Source organism: Barbus barbus, assembly GCF_936440315.1.
Source record: "Barbus barbus genome assembly, chromosome: 45".
In the NCBI taxonomy this organism is placed as follows: Eukaryota; Metazoa; Chordata; class Actinopteri; order Cypriniformes; family Cyprinidae; genus Barbus; species Barbus barbus.
Window position 1 is genome coordinate 2,639,959 of NC_136723.1, and position 21,023 is coordinate 2,660,981.

The 21,023-nt window shown below is 38.5% G+C and overlaps 1 protein-coding gene across 10 annotated transcripts in view; it reads left to right on the forward strand.

Annotated features, from left to right (window-relative positions):
* The first annotated feature begins 2,843 nt into the window (after positions 1 to 2,843).
* Positions 2,844 to 21,023, forward strand: part of LOC306864034 (inositol hexakisphosphate and diphosphoinositol-pentakisphosphate kinase 2-like) — a 48,816-nt gene continuing 30,636 nt past the window's right edge. For 5 of the 10 annotated variants that reach the window (XM_079407718.1, XM_079407713.1, XM_079407712.1 and 2 more), the window contains exons 1-8: positions 2,872 to 3,184; positions 9,171 to 9,227; positions 10,986 to 11,267; positions 12,593 to 12,788; positions 14,424 to 14,514; positions 17,794 to 17,879; positions 18,468 to 18,622; positions 20,346 to 20,447. In XM_079407718.1, the coding sequence (XP_079263844.1) occupies positions 11,106 to 11,267; positions 12,593 to 12,788; positions 14,424 to 14,514; positions 17,794 to 17,879; positions 18,468 to 18,622; positions 20,346 to 20,447 (792 nt within the window). In that variant the 5' untranslated portion in view covers positions 2,872 to 3,184; positions 9,171 to 9,227; positions 10,986 to 11,105. Of the gene's footprint in view, positions 3,185 to 9,170; positions 9,228 to 9,823; positions 11,268 to 12,592; positions 12,789 to 14,423; positions 14,515 to 17,793; positions 17,880 to 18,467; positions 18,623 to 20,345; positions 20,448 to 21,023 lie in introns of all 10 variants that reach the window. The other 5 variants (XM_079407720.1, XM_079407711.1, XM_079407719.1 and 2 more) reach the window with 3 other exon arrangements.

Here is a 21,023-nt window from a genome sequence, read left to right on the forward strand (position 1 = left end):
TATCCCGAATCACTACGGTACACCTCTAATAAGTGTATATATTCGGACTATTTTAGACTGGTTGTGGTAGGAACCGCTGCGGAGTAGCCCAGTACCTGTGACTCACCCGAGAGAAGTAGTTCCGGCTTCTTCTGCAAGACGCATGCAGTTCTGCTTATTATCCGCCAGAGGAGCGCAAATAGGTTAGGACTACAGCTTTAAAGGAATAGCTCATCCAAAATTAAAACTTGCTGACAATTGCCTTCACCATTTATTTAAAAATGAGTGAGTAAACAGCTCCCAACAGCACTTGTGGTGTTTAATGAGGATTTTGTGTATTAAAATAAATAGGATAGAAAAAAGTATATGCATATTTAAAAGTAAAATGCATATTTTTAAAGAGCAGTTGATGATGTGGCTGTTGTCACCTGTCCAGATGTTTGGTCACCAGTAGATCCTATGAAGTGAAAAGCTGTGTGTTGTAAAAAACATCCATTATTAAGGCATTTTAACTTTTGGCCAAAAAAACAATCCATAATAACTTCTTCCTGATTTGTGAGCCCATGTGTTGTGAATCATGGCTCTACACCTCTCCGGCTGACGGGACAGTTTTATGGTATTGTTGTCACGGTCCTGTCGCTCCTGTGAGTTTCTTTCTAGTGCTGGCTGACAGAATCGTGACACGCTTGGGTCTGAGCACATGCTGAACTCCTGGGCATGTGTTGTGCTGTGGGGGTAGTTGTTATCATTGTTGTTTTTATTTTTGGACTTTCAGTAAAACCCGTCTAACCCTGCACTCGAGTCCTCGACTGTCCCCGTGACGGTTGTTCTTTTGTCCTCTATGAGCTGACTTCCCAGTGTTGGCTAAATAAGGTTTAGGATACGGTGGTTAAACACTGAAGACGTGTGTTGTGACTCCTGTGACTGTCTCTCCAAACACTCTTTATACCCCTAGAAGAGTGAATGGTGTTCCACCAACAAGAAGTTCTGTTTAATAAATATAGCTTTACAAGCTTTTGCATGAAGATGCATGATTTAGTAAAACATGAATTTTTCAGTGTCTAATCAGGTAGGGGGAAATGTGTTTGATAAGGTATGGTGGACTGTGGATCTTGAAGAATATTTGACACCAGAGGAGCTTGTTTTCCCTCCAAAGACTGCCTGTTATATTCTGTTATATTTGGAGAGGTTTGAATGACTTTGGTGACGAACCACGACATGACATCGTGTTTTTGTTTCAGTGGAGAGACATTTGCACACTTCATGATATTTCTAAAGTATTCACAAGATGTTCAGGTCATTTAAGAACGGGTACGGCAATCACAAGGAGCAAAATGCAGGCAATAGTTTGTCTTTAAAAATATCCATCTGGCTTAAAGTTAAAAAATCTTAAAAAATGTGAATTACTAATTAATTCATAACTTTCCTCTGTCAGCCGTTTACAATATTAAAGACACTATTTAGGTTAAGGATAATACTTCATTTAATAATCTCGACATCTGGAATACTTTAGATAAGTGTAAGGCTTATTTAAACTCATGGTTTCAAAGAGACATTTCTATTATTGGCAGAATTTTTCTTACAAGAATGAATGCATTTCTCGACTCATTTACCCAGCCTACTCAATCTCTTTTCCTAAAAATGCAATAAACCAAGCTAACTTTAATTTGATCTGGAAAAGAAAAACACACTACATTAAAAAAGGAATGTGGGTCAAAGAATATGAAGAAGGAAGACTAAAAGCCCTTGACATTGATTGTATTAATGGTACGATTAAAACAAACCCTTTTTGAAAAATTAAAATAGTTTTTGGTTTCATAACCCCAGCCAAATATTTATGAAATTAGGAGGTATCCATTTATTTCCTTAGATGTGATTATGACCTTAAAAAACTCCCTGTTAAGTCAACAGGTTTTACTTGATTGGAAAATGATCTATAAGCATAATTTCAGTCCCCATTATGTCCCAGTGTGGAACTATTTAGGAACAAATATTTATTCTACAAGAACTGTTGGGGAATTCTGTGATGCAAATATTAGATAATGTCTTTTGAAACTTTTAGTTCCAAATTTTATTTATTTGACACAAAACAATATGATAACATCATCAGAGCTATCAGATATGTGTTGTAATTTATCTCAGAATAATGTAACACCTTGTCTTCCTCAGCTTCTGGTGAATGGAGTCTCTATTACTAACATAAATTTATCCAACACTGTAATCCGGAATGCTTTTAATGAACCATATCCCTTTTCTTCAAATAACAATGTAATATTCCAATATTTCTCTGAGGATGAAGTTAAAATTAAGAACAAAATATTTGAAAATTCCAATCCTTTGGGAAATTTCCAGTTGCACCGAAAGCAAAGGAAGTCCATTTTACAATTCTTAATGCAGTATATCCTTCTAGAGAGATGCGGATTTGTTCTGTTCCTTTTGTGATGATCAAACTGAAACATCTTTTGTATGATTGTAAATTTGCCTGTGCCTTTTGGGAAGATTTGCATTACTGCCTATTTCCTAAATTTGAAGATTTACATGTATTATTTGGATTATTTTTGAAAGATGAAAATGATTTAGCAAAATTCTTCCAAATGTCTACGTATTTCACAAGGAACTATGTCATTAGCCTACTTTTTGTTGCTGAAACGAATGAAGAAAAATAATTCCTTGAATTTCTGTAATTTAATAGAAAATCCTAAACTTGCTGAAATTATTGTTATTTTTTCTTCCTCTTCTCCTTATGTTATGATGCTTGTCTGTTGTCTGATTAAGAAATTTTAGATTTTGTAGCAGGCCATTTACGGTTGTAAAGTTTACATTGTTCAATAAAGTAAAAAACCCAAACTTTGAAAGCGGCCAGTGATTGGGAAACACCTTCGCCGTGGCCCCGCCCTCGCGGTGACGTCACTCCGCTCTGACTGCTGTTTTCTGGTTTTTAAGCTAAACTTGAGTGCATTCCTGCAGCTGTCAGTCATCCAGATGGGTGTAATACTTCCCTGGTGGAGAATCGCAGAGGCCTGCAGAAGATCAGAATGAGATCGTGTGTGTTTGTGCCCGTTAGCTGAAGGATGAGGATGAGGATGATGTTTGCTGCTGGTGCTTTTAGCTTGTATGCTAATGTTAGCTCTTCAGTATTTGTGTGTGTGTGAACAGCTAACAGCAGCCCACAGCTTTCGGCTTCACTTCCGTCTCTTCAGAGCAGGTAAGACTATAAAGTGTTCGCTGTTTATCAGCTCTAGCATCATGCACGTGTTGTGTTTGTGCAGGAAGAGTCATTAGCTGCACACATGCTGCTGTCAGTCAAACTCTGGCTCTTAAATCGCTCTGTTGATTTGACTAAAATCAAGCAGAAATGTAATTTAACAAAGAGAATCAAAGAAATGTAACAAGTAAAATATTCGAAGCAGTCAAATAAAGCTTCTGTAATTTTCGTTCTTTAAAACGCATTAACTTCAAGTAAATGGTGTTTATCTGACTTTGATGCTGTTATTCGATGCTTATGTTATTTGTTTAGTGCTGTGTGAGGAATAAGGTTTCCGTTTTCTCTGGTGTGTGTGTGTGTGTCTTGTCTCGTGTGTTGTGTGTCTTGTCTCAAGTGTGTTGTTGTGTGTGTGTCACGTGTGTTGTGTGTGTGTCACGTGTGTTGTGTGTGTGTGTCACGTGTGTTGTGTGTGTGTGTGTCACGTGTGTTGTGTGTGTGTCACGTGTGTTGTGTGTGTGTGTGTCACGTGTGTTGTGTGTGTGTGTGTCACGTGTGTTGTGTGTGTGTGTGTCACGTGTGTTGTGTGTCTTGTCTCAAGTGTGTTGTTGTGTGTGTGTCACGTGTGTTGTGTGTGTGTGTGTCACGTGTGTTGTGTGTCTTGTCTCAAGTGTGTTGTTGTGTGTGTGTGTGTGTGTGACGTGTTGTGTGTGTGACGTGTGTTGTGTGTGTGTGTGTGTCACGTGTGTGTCACGTGTGTTGTGTGTGTGTGTGTGTGTCACGTGTGTTGTGTGTGTGTGTGTGTGTCACGTGTGTTGTGTGTGTGTGTGTGTGTCACGTGTGTTGTGTGTGTGTGTGTCACGTGTGTTGTGTGTGTGTGTGTGTCACGTGTGTTGTGTGTGTGTGTGTGTGTGTCACGTGTGTGTGTGTGTGTGTGTGTCACGTGTGTTGTGTGTCTTGTCTCAAGTGTGTTGTTGTGTGTGTGTGTGTGTGTGTGTGTGACGTGTGTTGTGTGTGTGTGTTGTTGTGTGTGTTGTGTGTGTGTGTGTGTGTGTGTGTGTGTGTGTGAGACGTGTGTTGTGTGTGTGTGTGTGAGACGTGTGTTGTGTGTGTGTCTTGTCTCAAGTGTGTTGTTGTGTGTGTGTCACGTGTGTTGTGTGTGTGTCACGTGTGTTGTGTGTGTGTCACGTGTGTTGTGTGTGTGTCACGTGTGTGTGTGTGTGTGTGTGTGTGTGTGTGTGTCACGTGTGTGTGTGTGTGTGTGTGTGTCACGTGTGTGTGTGTGTGTGTGTCACGTGTGTTGTGTGTCTTGTCTCAAGTGTGTTGTTGTGTGTGTGTGTGTGTGTGTGTGTGACGTGTGTTGTGTGTGTGTGTTGTTGTGTGTGTTGTGTGTGTGTGTGTGTGTGTGTGTGTGTGTGAGACGTGTGTTGTGTGTGTGTGTGTGAGACGTGTGTTGTGTGTGTGTCTTGTCTCAAGTGTGTTGTTGTGTGTGTGTCACGTGTGTTGTGTGTGTGTCACGTGTGTTGTGTGTGTGTCACGTGTGTTGTGTGTGTGTCACGTGTGTTGTGTGTGTGTCACGTGTGTTGTGTGTGTGTGTGTGTGTGTGTGTGTGTGTGTCACGTGTGTGTGTGTGTGTCACGTGTGTTGTGTGTGTGTGTGTGTGTGTGTCACGTGTGTTGTGTGTGTGTGTGTCACGTGTGTTGTGTGTGTGTGTGTGTCACGTGTGTTGTGTGTGTGTGTGTGTGTGTGTGTCACGTGTGTTGTGTGCGTGTGTGTCACGTGTGTGTGTGTGTGTGTCACGTGTGTGTGTGTGTGTGTGTCACGTGTGGGTGTGTGTGTGTGTGTGTGTCACGTGTGTTGTGTGTGTGTGTCTTGTCTCAAGTGTGTTGTTGTGTGTGTGTGTGTGTGTGTGTGTGTGTGTGTGTGATGTGTGTTGTGTGTGTGTGTGTGTGTCACGTGTGTTGTGTGTGTGTTAGGGCTGCAACTAACGATTATTTTAATAATCGATTAATCTGTCGATTATATTTTCGATTAATCGATGAATCGGATAAAAAACCAAAAACAAGGCATTCATTTCCAACCCTTTATTCAAAAACAGAACTAAAATATTTAGAAAGTGCACAAACACGTTGCTCCTTGAACATCCCAGAGCTGTTATAATAATAATAATAAAATAAAATAAAAATGGACTAACACAAAAAACATACACATGTATGCTTTACATCTGCCAAATATACCTGAGCTGCCAGAACAACAGGGGCGTGTCTAGAGCATTTTAAATGGGGGGGCCAGTCTGGGGCACTGCCTCAAAAGAGGGTGGCCGGGGGGAGGGGTTGGATACATGATGTTCATAGGCCTATATTATATAGGCTATTAATTGCACAGTGTGAGATTCATTGGTACTCACAGAACTTTGTGAGATCGCGATGAACAAAGAGTGACAGTTTTATTGGTTATGAGCGCTCTTTGCAAGCTTTCTAGGCAATCCATTTAAAATGTAGAACTTTGTTTTTTGCCCACACACGTTGCAAAGTTTTGGGAATGACATCTGCATATTTATGCAGGATTCGCTCTCGAAGTATCAGCATATTGATAGCAATAGAAGGGACAAAATATGTGAAAATGTGCATTAAGAGAGCACCCCCACTTATTTCAGAAGCAGCTTTGGTGATTATTTCTGGAACCTGGTTGATATGCTTCTATAACTATATACAAAAACAACAAAATACAAATGCACTACATAAAATAATTTAATAAATGCATATTTACAATTTAAGCACTTAACTAAAATAAGTATTAATAAAATTAATAACTAGAGAAGGCTAACTATATTCAGCTTGCCTCCATTTAGTGAGAAAAGCCTACTCTTCACTTGAATTAGAAAAAAAAGCTTTTCTGGTCTTCAGTGATGCGAGGATAACGTTTGAGCATACACACAATATCTGAGTGAGACCCGAGCCAATTCATAAAAGAACAATGTAGATTTAAAAGCACACGTCCAGTTTTGTGCGAGTGAAGGAAATCCGCTTGCGAGTGGAGAGATGCGTGCTTGCGCGGGAGAGACCGAGTGTGTTCACTCCGCTCCGCGCTCAACTAAAGTTTTTTTTTTTTTTTTTTTTTTTTTTTTTTTATAATCAAACGTCTCCGCGTCGCGCGACACAACGAATCGATTATGAAATTCGTTGCCAACTCTTTTAGTAATCGATTTTTATCGATTTAATCGATTCGTTGTTGCAGCCCTAGTGTGTGTCTTGTCTCAAGTGTGTTGTTGTGTGTGTGTGTGTCACGTGTGTTGTGTGTGTGTGTGTCACGTGTGTTGTGTGTGTGTGTGTGTCACGTGTGTTGTGTGTGTGTGTGTGTGTGTGTGTTGTGTGTGTGTGTGTGTGTGTGTGTGTGTCACGTGTGTTGTGTGTGTGTGTGTGTGTCACGTGTGTTGTGTGTGTGTGTGTGTGTCACGTGTGTTGTGTGCGTGTCACGTGTGTTGTGTGTGTGTGTGTGTGTGTCACGTGTGTGTGTCACGTGTGTGTGTGTGTGTGTGTCACGTGTGTTGTTTGTGTGTGTGTGTCACGTGTGTTGTGTGTGTGTGTGTGTGTCACGTGTGTTGTGTGTCTTGTCACGTGTGTTGTGTGTGTGTGTGTGTCTTGTCTCAAGTGTGTTGTTGTGTGTGTTGTGTGTGTGTGTGTGTGACGTGTGTTGTGTGTGTAACGTGTGTTGTGTGTCTGTCTTGTCTCAAGTGTGTTGTGTGTGTGTGTCACGTGTGTTCTGTGTGTGTGTGTCACGTGTGTTGTGTGTGTGTGTGTGTGTCACGTGTGTTGTGTGTGTGTCACGTGTCACGTGTGTCACGTGTGTTGTGTGTGTGTGTGTGTGTCACGTGTGTTGTGTGTGTGTGTGTCACGTGTGTTGTGTGTGTGTGTGTGTGTGTGTCACGTTGTGTGTGTGTGTCACGTGTGTTGTGTGTCTTGTCACGTGTGTTGTGTGTGTGTGTGTGTGTGTGTCACGTGTGTTGTGTGTGTGTGTGTGTGTGTCACGTGTGTGTGTGTGTCACGTACGTGTGTGTGTCACGTGTGTGTGTGTGTGTCACGTGTGTGTGTGTGTGTCACGTGTGTTGTGTGTGTGTCACGTGTGTTGTGTGTGTGTGTCACGTGTGTGTGTGTGTCACGTGTGTGTGTGTCACGTGTGTCGTGTGTGTGTGTGTGTGTCACGTGTGTTGTGTGTGTGTGTGTGTGTGTGTCACGTGTGGTGTGTGTGTGTGTCACGTGTGTGTCACGTGTGTCACGTGTGTGTGTGTGTCACGTGTGTCACGTGTGTGTGTGTGTGTCACGTGTGGTGTGTGTCACGTGTGGTGTGTGTCACGTGTGGTGTGTGTGTGTCACGTGTGGTGTGTGTGTGTGCCACGTGTGGTGTGTGTGTGTCACGTGTGGTGTGTGTGTGTCACGTGTGTTAAGTGTGTGTGTGTCACGTGTGGTGTGTGTCACGTGTGGTGTGTGTGTGTCACGTGTGGTGTGTGTGTGTGCCACGTGTGGTGTGTGTGTGTGTGTGTGTCACGTGTGGTGTGTGTGTGTCACGTGTGGTGTGTGTGTGTCACGTGTGTTGTCATGTGTTTTGTGTGTCGTGTGTTGTGTGTGTCTCACGTGTGTTGTCGTGTCTCACGTGTGTTGTGTGTGTTCTGTGTGTGTTGTGTCGTGTCTCACGTGCCTTTCTTTGCGTGAACATTTGGGTGGCATTACGCAAATATTTCCACATCGTGATGTAGACATGTGGGGGCGTGTTTGAATAAAGCGTTTTAGCCCGGTCTGGATCAGCCTTCTCTTTTAGATAGAATAAATCCTTTTGTGGGAGACTTTGAGCTTTGTAACTCTGCAGATCAAACATCTACATACCAGACTAAAGACAAGGAAAACAAGAAATCGCTTCATATGACCCCTTTAAACTATTAATCTATATTTAACCTCAGAATGATCTTAAAGTAAGTCTGTTTGTGTTGGCTGTGCTTTAAAATTAAATGACTATAATCTTAATTCAAGTGACGGAGGATTTTGAAAGTCTGACAGTAATCCGTGTTGAGGTTAACCCTGCCTGCTTTACATGTTTGAAAATGATTAACAGTTGAAAGCATTACAAATTTAGAAAAGTAATCATTACTTTAATAAAATAATTGCAATAGTTACACTACTTATTACATTTTAGATAGGATAATTTGTAATCTGTAGCCTATCACATTTCCAAATTAACCTTCCCAGCACTGCTTATAGGCTACTGATTCGTTTATGGGAAACGTTATCTCATTCCACCCTCACTATGTTGTTCCAAACCTGTATGATTTTCTTCTGTGGAGCACAAAAGGTATTTTGAAGAATGTTAAAACCAAACCATAGTCTTTAACTTAATGGAGAAAAAACACTGAGACATTTCTCAGAATGTCTTCTTTTGTGCTTAAATAGATTAATCTTTCCCCAGGTTTCGACTAGCCTTAGCTCTGTAACCAGCAGAATCTCAAAATTAGATTTTTTTTACAGCACAATGTTAGCATAGAGGACTCATGTTTGTGATGGCAGCCTGTTCGCTCCCCACCAGAGAAAAACTGCACTTACTTACCCATGCCAAAAAAAACCTCTCAACTCGGTACTCTCAAACTGAAAATGCTCTGCATTTGTTGCAATACTTAGCCTGCCTATAAACCACCTTAAAAAGATTTAGGAAAATTGAACCCTTCCCATAATAAAGTGACTCTAAGTGGAATCTTGATCACTGCATTTTGTTTGTGAAAGAAGGTCAAATATTTGCCTTGTCTTATTGAGTGCATGTTGTACTGTTCACAATCATCAGTGTTTATCTTTAGAGAAGTGCCATCTCTGATGAAAATGAGCACATAGCATGAAATAACCCAGTTCTGTTTTTTGTTTTTTTTACAGTAACCCAGTTCGACAGCTTTTTCTTTTATAAATCTGATTTAAACTGGATCATTTTTTTATCTTTTGTTGTTTTGCAGGACAATAGTATCTCTGAATTTGTTGTCGTCTAGGGATTATTCTGACACATTTGAGAGGTGAGTCAATTAACCATTCAACAGAAAATAGTTAATGATCTCGATCACTTTCAAATTAATACTGTGCAGTTCATACAATAACTTGAATGTTTTTTTTCTGAACATGGTTTTGTAACTTGGTAATTGTAATTTTAGATCAGTCAAAAATGTAAGTTTGATACAAATGTCCTGATGACAATTAAAAAAAAAAAATAGCCTAATAAAAATGAAATCCTTAAACGTTTTTGCATAATATTTTATTACTATCCCCTAGAAAAGAATATTAACAAAAATACTGTACTTCTAAATGTTTGAAAAAAATGTTGTATGCCAAATCAGTCACATGGTGCAACTAACAAAGTTACAGTCAAGTCAATATTATTTGTATAGCGCTTTTAGCAATGCAAATTGTGTCAAAGCAGCTTTACATCGGCTTGATATAAAGCTGGGTGGCTTTATATCAGCTTTACAGTATTTAGACGGGGAAATAGTTTGTCGAAATGGTGTCATTCTCCTCTGGCCAGACAAAATCAGCAGTTTAAATCTAGGCTAAAGCAGAGTCAGATTGTGCAAAGGACTCATCATGTTCCTGTGGTCTTGTCCCGATGGCCGTTTAGGAGACAGGGTCTTCACTGGGGATCAGTCTCTGAGGATCAGTCTCTGGGGCTCATCTAGGTGTCCAGGTCTCCACTGACGTTCAGGGCTGTAGAGGTCATCTCTAGGTGCTGATCCACCATCTGATCTGGATACAGTCTGGATCTGGGTGGCTGCGGTGATCTCGGAATAAGAAAGAAACAGACTAATATTAGCGTAGATGACATTCTTCTAACGATGTAACAAGTACATCGGGTGTTTTGGGAAGTGTTCCCCGTTCCGGTTGACCTAATTAATGCAGCCTAACAATCCTTTAACGGATTTGAATTATAGAAATGCAATAGTGTATTATGTGTAAGCCAGGTTAAAGAGATGGGTCTTTAATCTAGATTTAAACTGACAGAGTGTGTCTGCTTCCCGAACAGTGTTAGGTAGGTTGTTCCAGAGTTTGGGCGCTAAATAGGAAAACGATCTCCCGCCCGCAGCTGATTTTGATATTCTAGGTATTATCAAAAGGCCAGAGTTTTATTTCAAGTATTAGACAGTGATCTAGGTTATTACATGCAAAAGTTTTTGGTCCAATAATTAACACCTCTGTTTTTTCAGAATTTAGCAGTAAGAAATTGCTAGTCATCCAGTTTTTGATATCAACTATACATTCTGTTAGTTTTGCAAATTGGTAACTTTCATCAGGTCGAGAAGAAATATAGAGCTGGGTATCATCAGCATAACAGTGAAAGCTAACACCATGTTTCCTAATGATATCTCCCAAGGGTAACATGTAAAGCATGAAAAGTAACGGCCCTAGTACTGAGCCTTGAGGTACTCCATACTGCACCTGTGATTGGTATGATACCTCTTCATTTACTGCCACAAATTGATGGCGGTCAGACAAGTACGATTTGAACCATGCCAGTGCACTTCCTCTAATGCCAACATAATTTTCTAGTCTATTTAAAAGAATGTTGTGGTCGATAGTGTTTTTAGTAGCTAAATATATGTGAATAATGTGAACAATTCAGCTTTTCCATTACAGGAATAAATTTCATTTTATATAAATCAGTTGTTTTAAATTAAGAATGTTTGACATTACTGTGTATTTGATCAAATAAACGCAGGCTGGGTGAGCATAAGATAACATTAGAAGCTGCCCCTGAGCCAGCTGTTGTCTGTGCTGTGTTCAAGAGAGAGACTGTGAGGATGAGCGGCTGTGAGGAGCAGGAAGAGGCCTGTGAAGTTGGGTGTTACCAGCTCTAACCTTCATATGAACCTCTGCTGAGTGACTGACAGCTGTCTGCGGTGAACATGTCTGTGCACGAGGACTTGGATCACCCGCGCTTCTTCGTGGGAGCTGATGACGGCGAGGGAGACGAGCTGCTGGATCCGGGCAGAGTGCTCGGCTATGACTGCCTGTACGAAAACGTGGAAGAGGAGGATGAGGACAGAGATGATGCAGAATATGATTCGGTATGTGAACAGACTCGTATTGGCTGCTTAGGTTCTTGGCCCTCTGGACAATAAATGGTTGAGAAAAAACAAATATTCTAGAATCACCTTGTAGTTTGCATTTCTAAAACAAATACCAGCACGATTCTACAAAATGCAAAATAGTCTGCAGTTTAAAATAAATACTTACAGACCTTGACTTGGTTAATTATAAAAAAACGTGGCCCCAACAGTAACAGTGAAAGGATTATAAAACTCCTTCAGGAATAAAATCCAACAATGTGACACAATAAGATGGTTCTTCTCAAGCAGCTGTGTATACAATTTGGTAAAAAGTAAACAAAAGTGAATGTATAAAAATAAAAACATACAAGTAGACCAGGCATCAGGACAGAAAACTCAAAGCCTTTGTGCAACAAAACAACAACTGGATAGAAAGTCAATATGCTTAATTCATAGAACTTTCATATGTAATTTGCATGTAAAATACTCATTTAGTGCCAGATTTACTAGCTGCTTGTGTCAGCGCAAACCCTCTTTTGGTGTTAAAAATGCTATCAGGATTTACTAAATACACCCAGTGAAAAGAAAAGATGTAGACACAATTATTTTTGCTGCTGATCTTATTGCAAATGTAGGAATTACCCTTTCAAACACACAATTTATAAGAGAAGAGTTTTTAAATAAATCATGCAATAGTAAATTAGGTTTGCAGTAGCCAATTTACAGGTATTTCTTTAACACCCCAAAGTAAGCAAGTCTTAAGTTATTTTGTGCTTGACATGGTGCTCTGAGGCTCATCAGTTGTGTTCTGTTAGACTGCATTTCTAAAAGCCGACAAAGGATTCCTTATAATAACCTGCCCGTAAACAAACAATACAGTGATATGAGAACCTATTTTAATATCCAAAGTAACTCAAATCAGGACCTCTATGAATAAAATAGTTATATTAAGCAAGACATCAGGCATTTCAAGCATTAGCTGACTGGCATGTCATGCGTGTATGTTGCATTGCATAATGATTTACAGCACAGTAAAAACTATATGAATGAAAATATATACAACCTGAAGAAATGCACTGAGAGCTGCTCTTTCCTGGAGAGGATGCAAAAAGCCAGAGCTCTGTTACTCAAGTTTTTTTGTAGTAAAGTTACCACTAGATTGTTGCGTTGGAGTATGGGTGACAGGTGTAGTTTCAGCTGTCAGTGAGGGATGCTTTTTTACATCGCAACAAATAAATAAATTACAGCTATGACGCAACAATTTGTTAAACATTTTAATTTCTTGAAGCGTAACTCAAATGAATGAAATGATTGTAATTTGAGAAGCGTGTTGTTATCTGCAGCCTCCTGAGAGACAGATCGTGGTGGGTATCTGCGCCATGTCTAAGAAGTCAAAGTCCAAACCTATGAATGAGATCCTGGAGAGACTTTGTCTGTTCAAATACATCACTGTGGTTACGTTTGAAGAGGAAGTCATTCTGAATGAGCCGGTGGAAAACTGGCCACTCTGTGATTGTCTCATCTCTTTCCATTCCAGAGGTTTGTAGTGTCCTGTCTGTGTTTATTGTAACAGATTACAAAAAAAAAAAGTTTTTGCTATATATAATGATAAATAGGTCAGACCTGACTATAAGCTGCATATAAGTTCAAAATTACATTATTGAGAGAAAAAAAAGGATAAGGCTGTATTCACATCAGAAAAATCCGCTAGTTCACTTTCTTTGGTCCGGACCAAATACAATGTTTTTTTTTGTTTTTGTTTGGTGCAGTTCGCTTTCACACTGCCCTTTTTGCAAGTGAACCAGAAATTGTAAACAAAACTACACGTGTGCTAAGGTCATCCATTCATTGGACAGAAATTCTAAAGCAGGGAAAAGAGGAAGTGCCAAAACAGGCTAATCATGGAGATCTTTCGTAGTGCAATCTGGTGCTATCAGATACTAACGCAAAATGAAGAAACTTATGAGCATCATGAGGCAATGTCATACGATGTTGTAATTACGACTTGCCGAAAATAAAATCTATAGATGTTAGTTTAAACATTTAACCTAGATAAATGTGCGTTAGGCGCATATAGTTTGTGCGGAGAGCGGAAGCTGAAGCGTGCATCAGGACATCAGTGGAAGCAAATTAAATACGCCGTCATTTTTGCTCATAAAGGGAAGACTAATACATCGTTTGGAACTGTAAAGGGCCTATTTTTATTTGTGTGCACTCACAATATCAACACAACGTTGTGCTTTTGTCAAATAAAGAAACCAAACAGGATGCGCTTGCAGCCTCACTCTTGAGCTTCACAAAAATGAACGAATATTTTCCTTACATGAATATATAGAAAGCTTTAAATGACTACAAAACGAAATAATTCAAATCCAAAACAAATCTTTCATTATGTGAAAACACAAACAGCGTTTCTTTCTAAAGGCGCATCCAATGAGGAGATAGGATCATCAAATTCATCTTTGCCACACTGACTCAGAAAACACTAGTTTATTAATAATTCAAATATAACCTCACTATTTCCCTTCAACATATACATGGTCACTTTTGGTGTGCACGCTTTAGCCTATTTAGGGCGCTCGTGTTACGTCGGTGTGCGCGCCATGGTCATGAAAGCTCATCATTTGCATGCATCTTTAAGCATTGTGTTTTAAAAACAAGTGATTGAAATGCAAAAAACAGCACTACATGTGCAAGCTGTCTGTTTCAGAGCGTGGTTTCTGCAATTGGGTCGGAACGAGGCCGGTTCATATTCACACCTTAAACGAAAAGCATGTTTTGTGAGCTTGGAGTTAATTGTAAGTCGCAGCACATTTCAGATAAAAATGCTTTGGGCTTATTCTGAAAAATATGGTAACTAATTACTTCAAGTAAAATGTATACAAAATGGTTTAAATTTTAAATAACAGATTATGGTTAATGATTTTAAGTTGTGCCCTAATTTGTAAAATAATATAAATTGTTTAGTTTGTGTAGAATGTGAATTATGCTCATTTAAACCATGGTCTGAATACTCTTTTCTGATTGGCTGAAAGGTGCACATTAAAAATGTTGAATGCACAGGTAGCTCCAGTCAGCTACTGTATTGTCAACAAGAGCAGAAATGTAGATTCCCTCTTGATATGAACCTGTTTTTATGAATTTATGTTCGTTATTTACTGTCTGTTTTTAAAGGATTCCCACTGGATAAAGCCGTGGCTTACAAGAAGCTGAGGAATCCATTTGTCATCAATGATCTGGATCTTCAGTATTTTATTCAGGACAGGTGAGCTTCATTTCCACCATCAGGTCTTTATCAAGTTTCAAGTTAACTGCATTGTTTATTGACCTCACATGATGTGCTCTGATACAGAAGATATTGCCAGCTGTAATTCATGCTTTTAAAACTGGAAAAACCTTTGCTCATTATATACAGTCAGGTCCATAAATATTGGGACATCGACACAATTCTAACATTTTTGGCTCTATACACCACCACAATGGATTTCAAATGAAACGAACAAGATGTGCTTTAACTGCAGACTGTCAGCTTTAATTTGAGGGTATTTACATCCAAATCAGGTGTAGGAATTACAACAGTTTGCATATGTGCCTCCCACTTGTTAAGGGACCAAAAGTAATGGGACAGAATAATAATCATAAATCAAGTCCGGTGAGTTCTGAAGCATTTGGCTGAATATGAGCAGATAATATTGCCCGAAACACTTCAGAATTCATCCTGCTGCTTTTGTCAGCAGTCACATCATCAATAAATACAAGAGAACCAGTTCCACTGGCAGCCATACATGCCACGCCATGACACTACCACCACCATGCTTCACTGATGAGGTGGTATGCTTAGGATCATGAGCGGTTCCTTTCCTTCTCCATACTCTTCTCTTCCCATCACTCTGGTACAAGTTGATCTTGGTCTCATCTGTCCATAGGATGTTGTTCCAGAACTGTGAAGGCTTTTTTAGATGTCGTTTGGCAAACTCTAATCTGGCCTTCCTGTTTTTGAGGCTCACCAATGGTTTACATCTTGTGGTGAACCCTCTGTATTCACTCTGGTGAAGTCTTCTCTTGATTGTTGACTTTGACACACATACACCTACCTCCTGGAGAGTGTTCTTGATCTGGCCAACTGTTGTGAAGGGTGTTTTCTTCACCAAGGAAAGAATTATTCGGTCATCCACCTCAGTTGTTTTCCGTGGTCTTCCGGGTATTTTGGTGTTGCTGAGCTCACCGGTGCGTTCCTTCTTTTTAAGAATGTTCCAAACAGTTGTTTTGGCCACACCTAATGTTTTTGCTATCTCTCTGATGGGTTTGTTTTGTTTTTTCAGCCTAACGATGGCTTGCTTCACTGATAGTGACAGCTCTTTGGATCTCATCTTGACAGTTGACAGCAACAGATTCCAAATGCAAATAGCACACTTGAAATTAACTCAGGACTTTTTATCTGCTCATTGTAATTGGGATAATGAGGGAATAACACACACCTGGCCATGGAACAGCTGAGAAGCCAATTGTCCCATTACTTTTGGTCCCTTAACAAGTGGGAGGCACATATGCAAACTGTTGTAATTCCTACACCTGATTTGGATGTAAATAGCCTCAAATTAAAGCTGACAGTCTGCAGTTAAAGCACATCTTGTTCGTTTCATTTGAAATCCATTGTGGTGGTGTATAGAGCCAAAAATGTTAGAATTGTGTCGATGTCCCAATATTTATGGACCTGACTGTATGATAGATAAGTAGATGGATTTTCCCAGGTATTGTAATTGTGATTGTTGATTTAAAATTGTCATTAAAAGTTTTTTTGTGTGTGTGTGGGAAACTGTTACTTATTCTTATGCTACAAATTCCAAGTGGGTTAAACTGTTGCCTCCATGTTTGTTGTTCACAGGCAGTCAGAGATGCCAAAATGTTGCTATTGTTATCATGGCTTTTTTTCTTTTTTACAATTTCCTCAATTGTGTTTGTGTTTTTTATGACAAATAATTGCTTTAACTAATAGAGTACATTCATATACACAAAACAAGCTGAGAACCATTGCTTTTTAAGATACAAAAATGAAGGCTCTCTTTGTTAGTGACATGAAAAACAAAACGGTTATTCAAACTGAGAGTGACCAGTGAGCAAAGAACGTTCCCCATTTCTGGAGCGGTCAGTGATTTCAGTTCTGCACACTTACAAAATCTCCCAAAGCTCTGCGCAATGAAGCTATTACATATATCATCACCTTTTGTTAATGATGAGAGAATTTGCAAGCGTGCCAAAGTCAGTGCTCTGGAAAACGGTCTCTTTCAGCGGATTTCTTCACCACTGGCGACTAATCTAAATGCCTCTGATTGGCTATTGCATTCATGCACTCAACAGGTACATGGTTGATTGGTTATAATGCTAGACACTGAAGATAAAAACACGCAAAAAGAAACCTTTGATGCAACTTTAACAGATCTAAATGCAATGTTGCATTTGTCATATTTTACTTTAATTGCAATAGTCGTAATAGATTTCATTTAATTGTGCAGGGGCAGTTTTTGGACCCCCATTCTTGAAATAGGTGGGCATTTTTTCCCCAGCTGACGCAGTGCACAGTGAATCGATCAGATACTGATTCACTCATTTTGATTGGCCTAGTGTCCTTTCAAGTGTCTTGACATGTAGTCCAGTTGCACTGGGACTGGGTCTGTTTTTGTTCTGCCAGCAAAACATGGTTCCAAAGTAACTGTCTGGCAATACTGTGTCTAAAATGTACTCAGTGCTGTCGCGATTAATCACAGCCAAAATAAAAGTTTTTGTTTGCATAATATATGAGTGTGTACTGTGTATATTTATGTATATATAAATACACACACATTCAGTATATATTTTGAAAATATTTACATGTATATATACATTTATATATTATATATAAACATAACATATTTTTCTTAAATGTATAAATGCATGTTTGTATTTATATATACATAATAAATATACACAGTACACACTCATATATTATGTAAACAAAAACTTTTATTTTGGATGTGATTAATTGTTTGACAGCACTACTCAATATCAACTTATTGTTTTTATAGAATTCTTTAACACACACACATGCTTTAATTCACTTCACTGCATCCTCATGTCTTCAGCAGAACAGCAGCAGTTGTGATATTTTGAACAATGGCACTTGTGTCTGATTAGTGCCATTTAAGTCAACATTTACTCCTAATTTCATAACAAACATATAACTTTCAGTCCTCTTCAAAACACAAATGAAGAGATATTGTCTCTTTACCGAACATACACAGAGAAATATGGTAAACGGATGCTCTGATGTGCTTGCTTGATGCACAAAAACAAACCTTGAGGGACAGATGGGACTTGTTTTTTTTTTAATCACATGTTAAGTAATGCTGTCATATATGTAGACGGCATGATGGAAGATTAAAGAGGCTTCTTAAACCGTTTAAACATGGGTTTTCTTGAAGCACATTTAAATAACTTGCTGTATGATGGTTTTTTTTTCCTTTTCTCCCACAAAATCCTAATTCGTATGTAATATTTCCGGGTTTAGGAGAGAGGTGTATCGGATACTGAAGGCTGAGGGAATACAGCTCCCCCGCTTTGCGGTTCTGAACCGAGATCCTGCCAGACCAGAAGGTTTGTTAACTCCCTCAAATCTCACTCTGACCTACATTTGGACTACAGAAAATAAGGCTGTGTCACCAGTGAACGGTTTAGATCATCACACAGTTTGCAGGGTATTAGTATCATTTAGCTGATGCTTGCAAATGAGAAAAAAAAAACGAGCCTACAATATTAGCCGTTATAATGCGTTTTATGTGGAAAAACTAATTTGGTTTTGTTTTTCTGATAATTAAAATTGTGAGTTGCTTTCGCTGTATTACAGTGGGTTCATGAATGATTCAAATGGTTGCAGGTTCCCTATGTAGTTTATAGGATTTGTTGAGAGCAGTTGTGTACTTTTCCAAATCCTAATCAAATCAAGACTCTGTGAATTGATTTTTCTCCTTGTTATAAAGCAGTGATTACTTGAGTGTTTCTCTTTGAACTGAATGCGAGGTGGTTACAGCACTACACAAATGAAAAGTCACGTGGCTTTGCTGATTTGATTGGCTGAGAACCTGATCATGTGCGTTTGGACTCAAAATTGTTCTACCCATCTACCCTGTTTCTAAATCGAGCGATTTCATGGCTTCTTTATGATGCTGTGTGGTGTTTTTGCAGAATGTAATCTGGTGGAGGGAGAGGACCACGTGGAGGTGAACGGGGAGGTTTTCCAGAAGCCATTCGTAGAGAAGCCAGTGAGTGCTGAGGACCACAATGTCTACATCTACTACCCCACATCTGCAGGAGGGGGCAGTCAGAGGCTCTTCCGCAAGGTGTGACCATAATGATTCACAATCAATCCCTTCAACACCAAAATACACCACATTACATCAACTGATTTTTTTAAGCAAAATACTGTTCCTGCTATATATATTAAGTGACTTTTACTATGTTCTTTCATCAAAAAAATAAGTATAATGTACTTAGTGTTCATATTTTATTGTAAAACACAACAGTGTAATTATAAAAGTAATTCCATGCAGGTATTTTTAAAGGCAGCGGCTATTTGCACTATTTACACCAAGAGAAAATAGCTAGATTCTGTTTACACTGTTAAAATAGCAAGATTTGCTGCTATTTATACTACTTATTGCAAATAGTGGCAATTATCTGCACCTCAGTATTGCAGTACTTTATGAAACCGTATGCAATAATAAAGTATGGAGTATAAATTATAGTTTTAATTCCAATTATTAAATAGAGGCCACCTTATTGGGACTGATGGAGTTAGTGTAAATAGACACTTCGATTTCTTTTTAAATATAAGTATAATGTAAAAACGTATGTACTGTACTGAGTGATTAATTTAAATGTAAGTACATAGTAGTTAAGGCCACTTTATATGTGACCCTGGAGCACAAAACCTTAAGTCGGTATATTTGTAGCAATAGCAAAAATACACTGTTTGGGTCAAAATTATCCTTTTTTTTATGGCAAAAATCATTAGGATATTAAGTAAAGATCATGTTCCATGAAGATATTTTGTGAATTTCCTACCGTGAATATATCAAAACTTAATTTTTGATTAGTAATATGCATTGCTAAGAACTTAATTTGGACAACTTTAAAGGTGATTTTCTCAATATTTAGATTTTTCAAATAGTTGTATCTCCAAATACTGTCCGGTCCTAACAAACCATACATCAATGGAAAGATTATTTATTCAGCTTTCAGATGATGTACAAATCTCAATTTTGAAAAATTGACACTTAAGACTGGTTTTGTGGTCCAGGGTCACATTTAAAGTGGGACCAAAATTCTTCATAAAAATATTTCAAGACTTAAACCATTAATCAATAAAACTGAAAATACAATTATTAACAATGAATTTGATTAATCAGGTCTATTTCTATAAATAAAACACACCTGACACAAAGTGCAAGGTCTAAACTACCCAAAGCATGAGAATGAGCTATATTAAATGTGAGAGTGATTTTTGTTACAGTATATTAAACTGACTCATAAGTGAAGAGTTTAAGATGGCACAGGTTCTCTGTGTGTCCTGTTTAGTGTGTGAGACAGAAACAGTCGCTGTCACTCATGTTGCCAGCTTGCTATTCAAAATAAATTGTGTTGTTGCTGACATTGTGAACAGGGTTCAAATCCTAGCCAACTTTTTTTAAATAATCAATATTTGCAGCATTTATTCTTTATTAAAATAATCAAATATATTCCAGTTTATAGGTTGTCTTTATACTGGGACTCAGTTACATAACATGCAATGCTTTTTAGGAGTGAGTAGCAGAGCTGCTTAATAGCTTGTGTAACACTGACATCTCTGATTTTAATGATTTAAGGTGGTGTAGTGTGGTGCAAATAAGCATTTATTATTCAAAAACAAGAAGATTAGAATCATAACATGACATGGTATACTTGAAAGGTTCATGTTCGCACTAAAAATATGTAAATAATTCAGCTTCTGGTACGCTGTTGTTGTGTTCCAGTGCATCAAATCATCCAAACTCGTCCTAACGGATCACGTTACGTCTGTTTCAGATTGGCAGCAGAAGTAGCGTCTATTCTCCCGAGAGTAACGTCAGGAAGACTGGATCCTACATCTATGAGGAGTTCATGCCTACAGATGGAACTGATGTGAAGGTATCGCAGTCGTTCATCTTCAGCAGAGCAAAAAAAGCTCACACCCTTTTCATGTATTTTCATATTAGTGGTGGTTATTCTGATTCATCAGTGACTAAATTATTTGGATTTTCTTAAGAGGAAAGTTTATTTTTCTCTCTCTCTCTTTGTTTCTGTTCTTCACAAAACTTCTTGAAATGTGAGACATGGTGTATGTGAAAACTCTTGAGTCCTGTCTGGCTGTTCAGTTTCTTATTTTATTTCCCTAGCTGAAGTTGTTACAGCATTTGGACACATAATAAGTTTATTAAAAAAGTACAAAAAAATGTGACGAGCACATAAATCCTTAAATATCTGATTTAAATCAGTTTTAGCTAAGGTGATAAAAGAGTATCTAAACCGATTTTTTCTAATAATGTGTATTTTAAAATGATTTCCAGACGGATTGTGTTTACAATATGTGACCCTGGAGCACAAAACCAGTCTTAAGTCGCTGGGGTATATTTGTAGCAATAGCCAAAAATACATTGTATGGGTCAAAATTATCCATTTCTCTTTTATGCCAAAAATCATTAGGATATTAAGTAAATATTATGT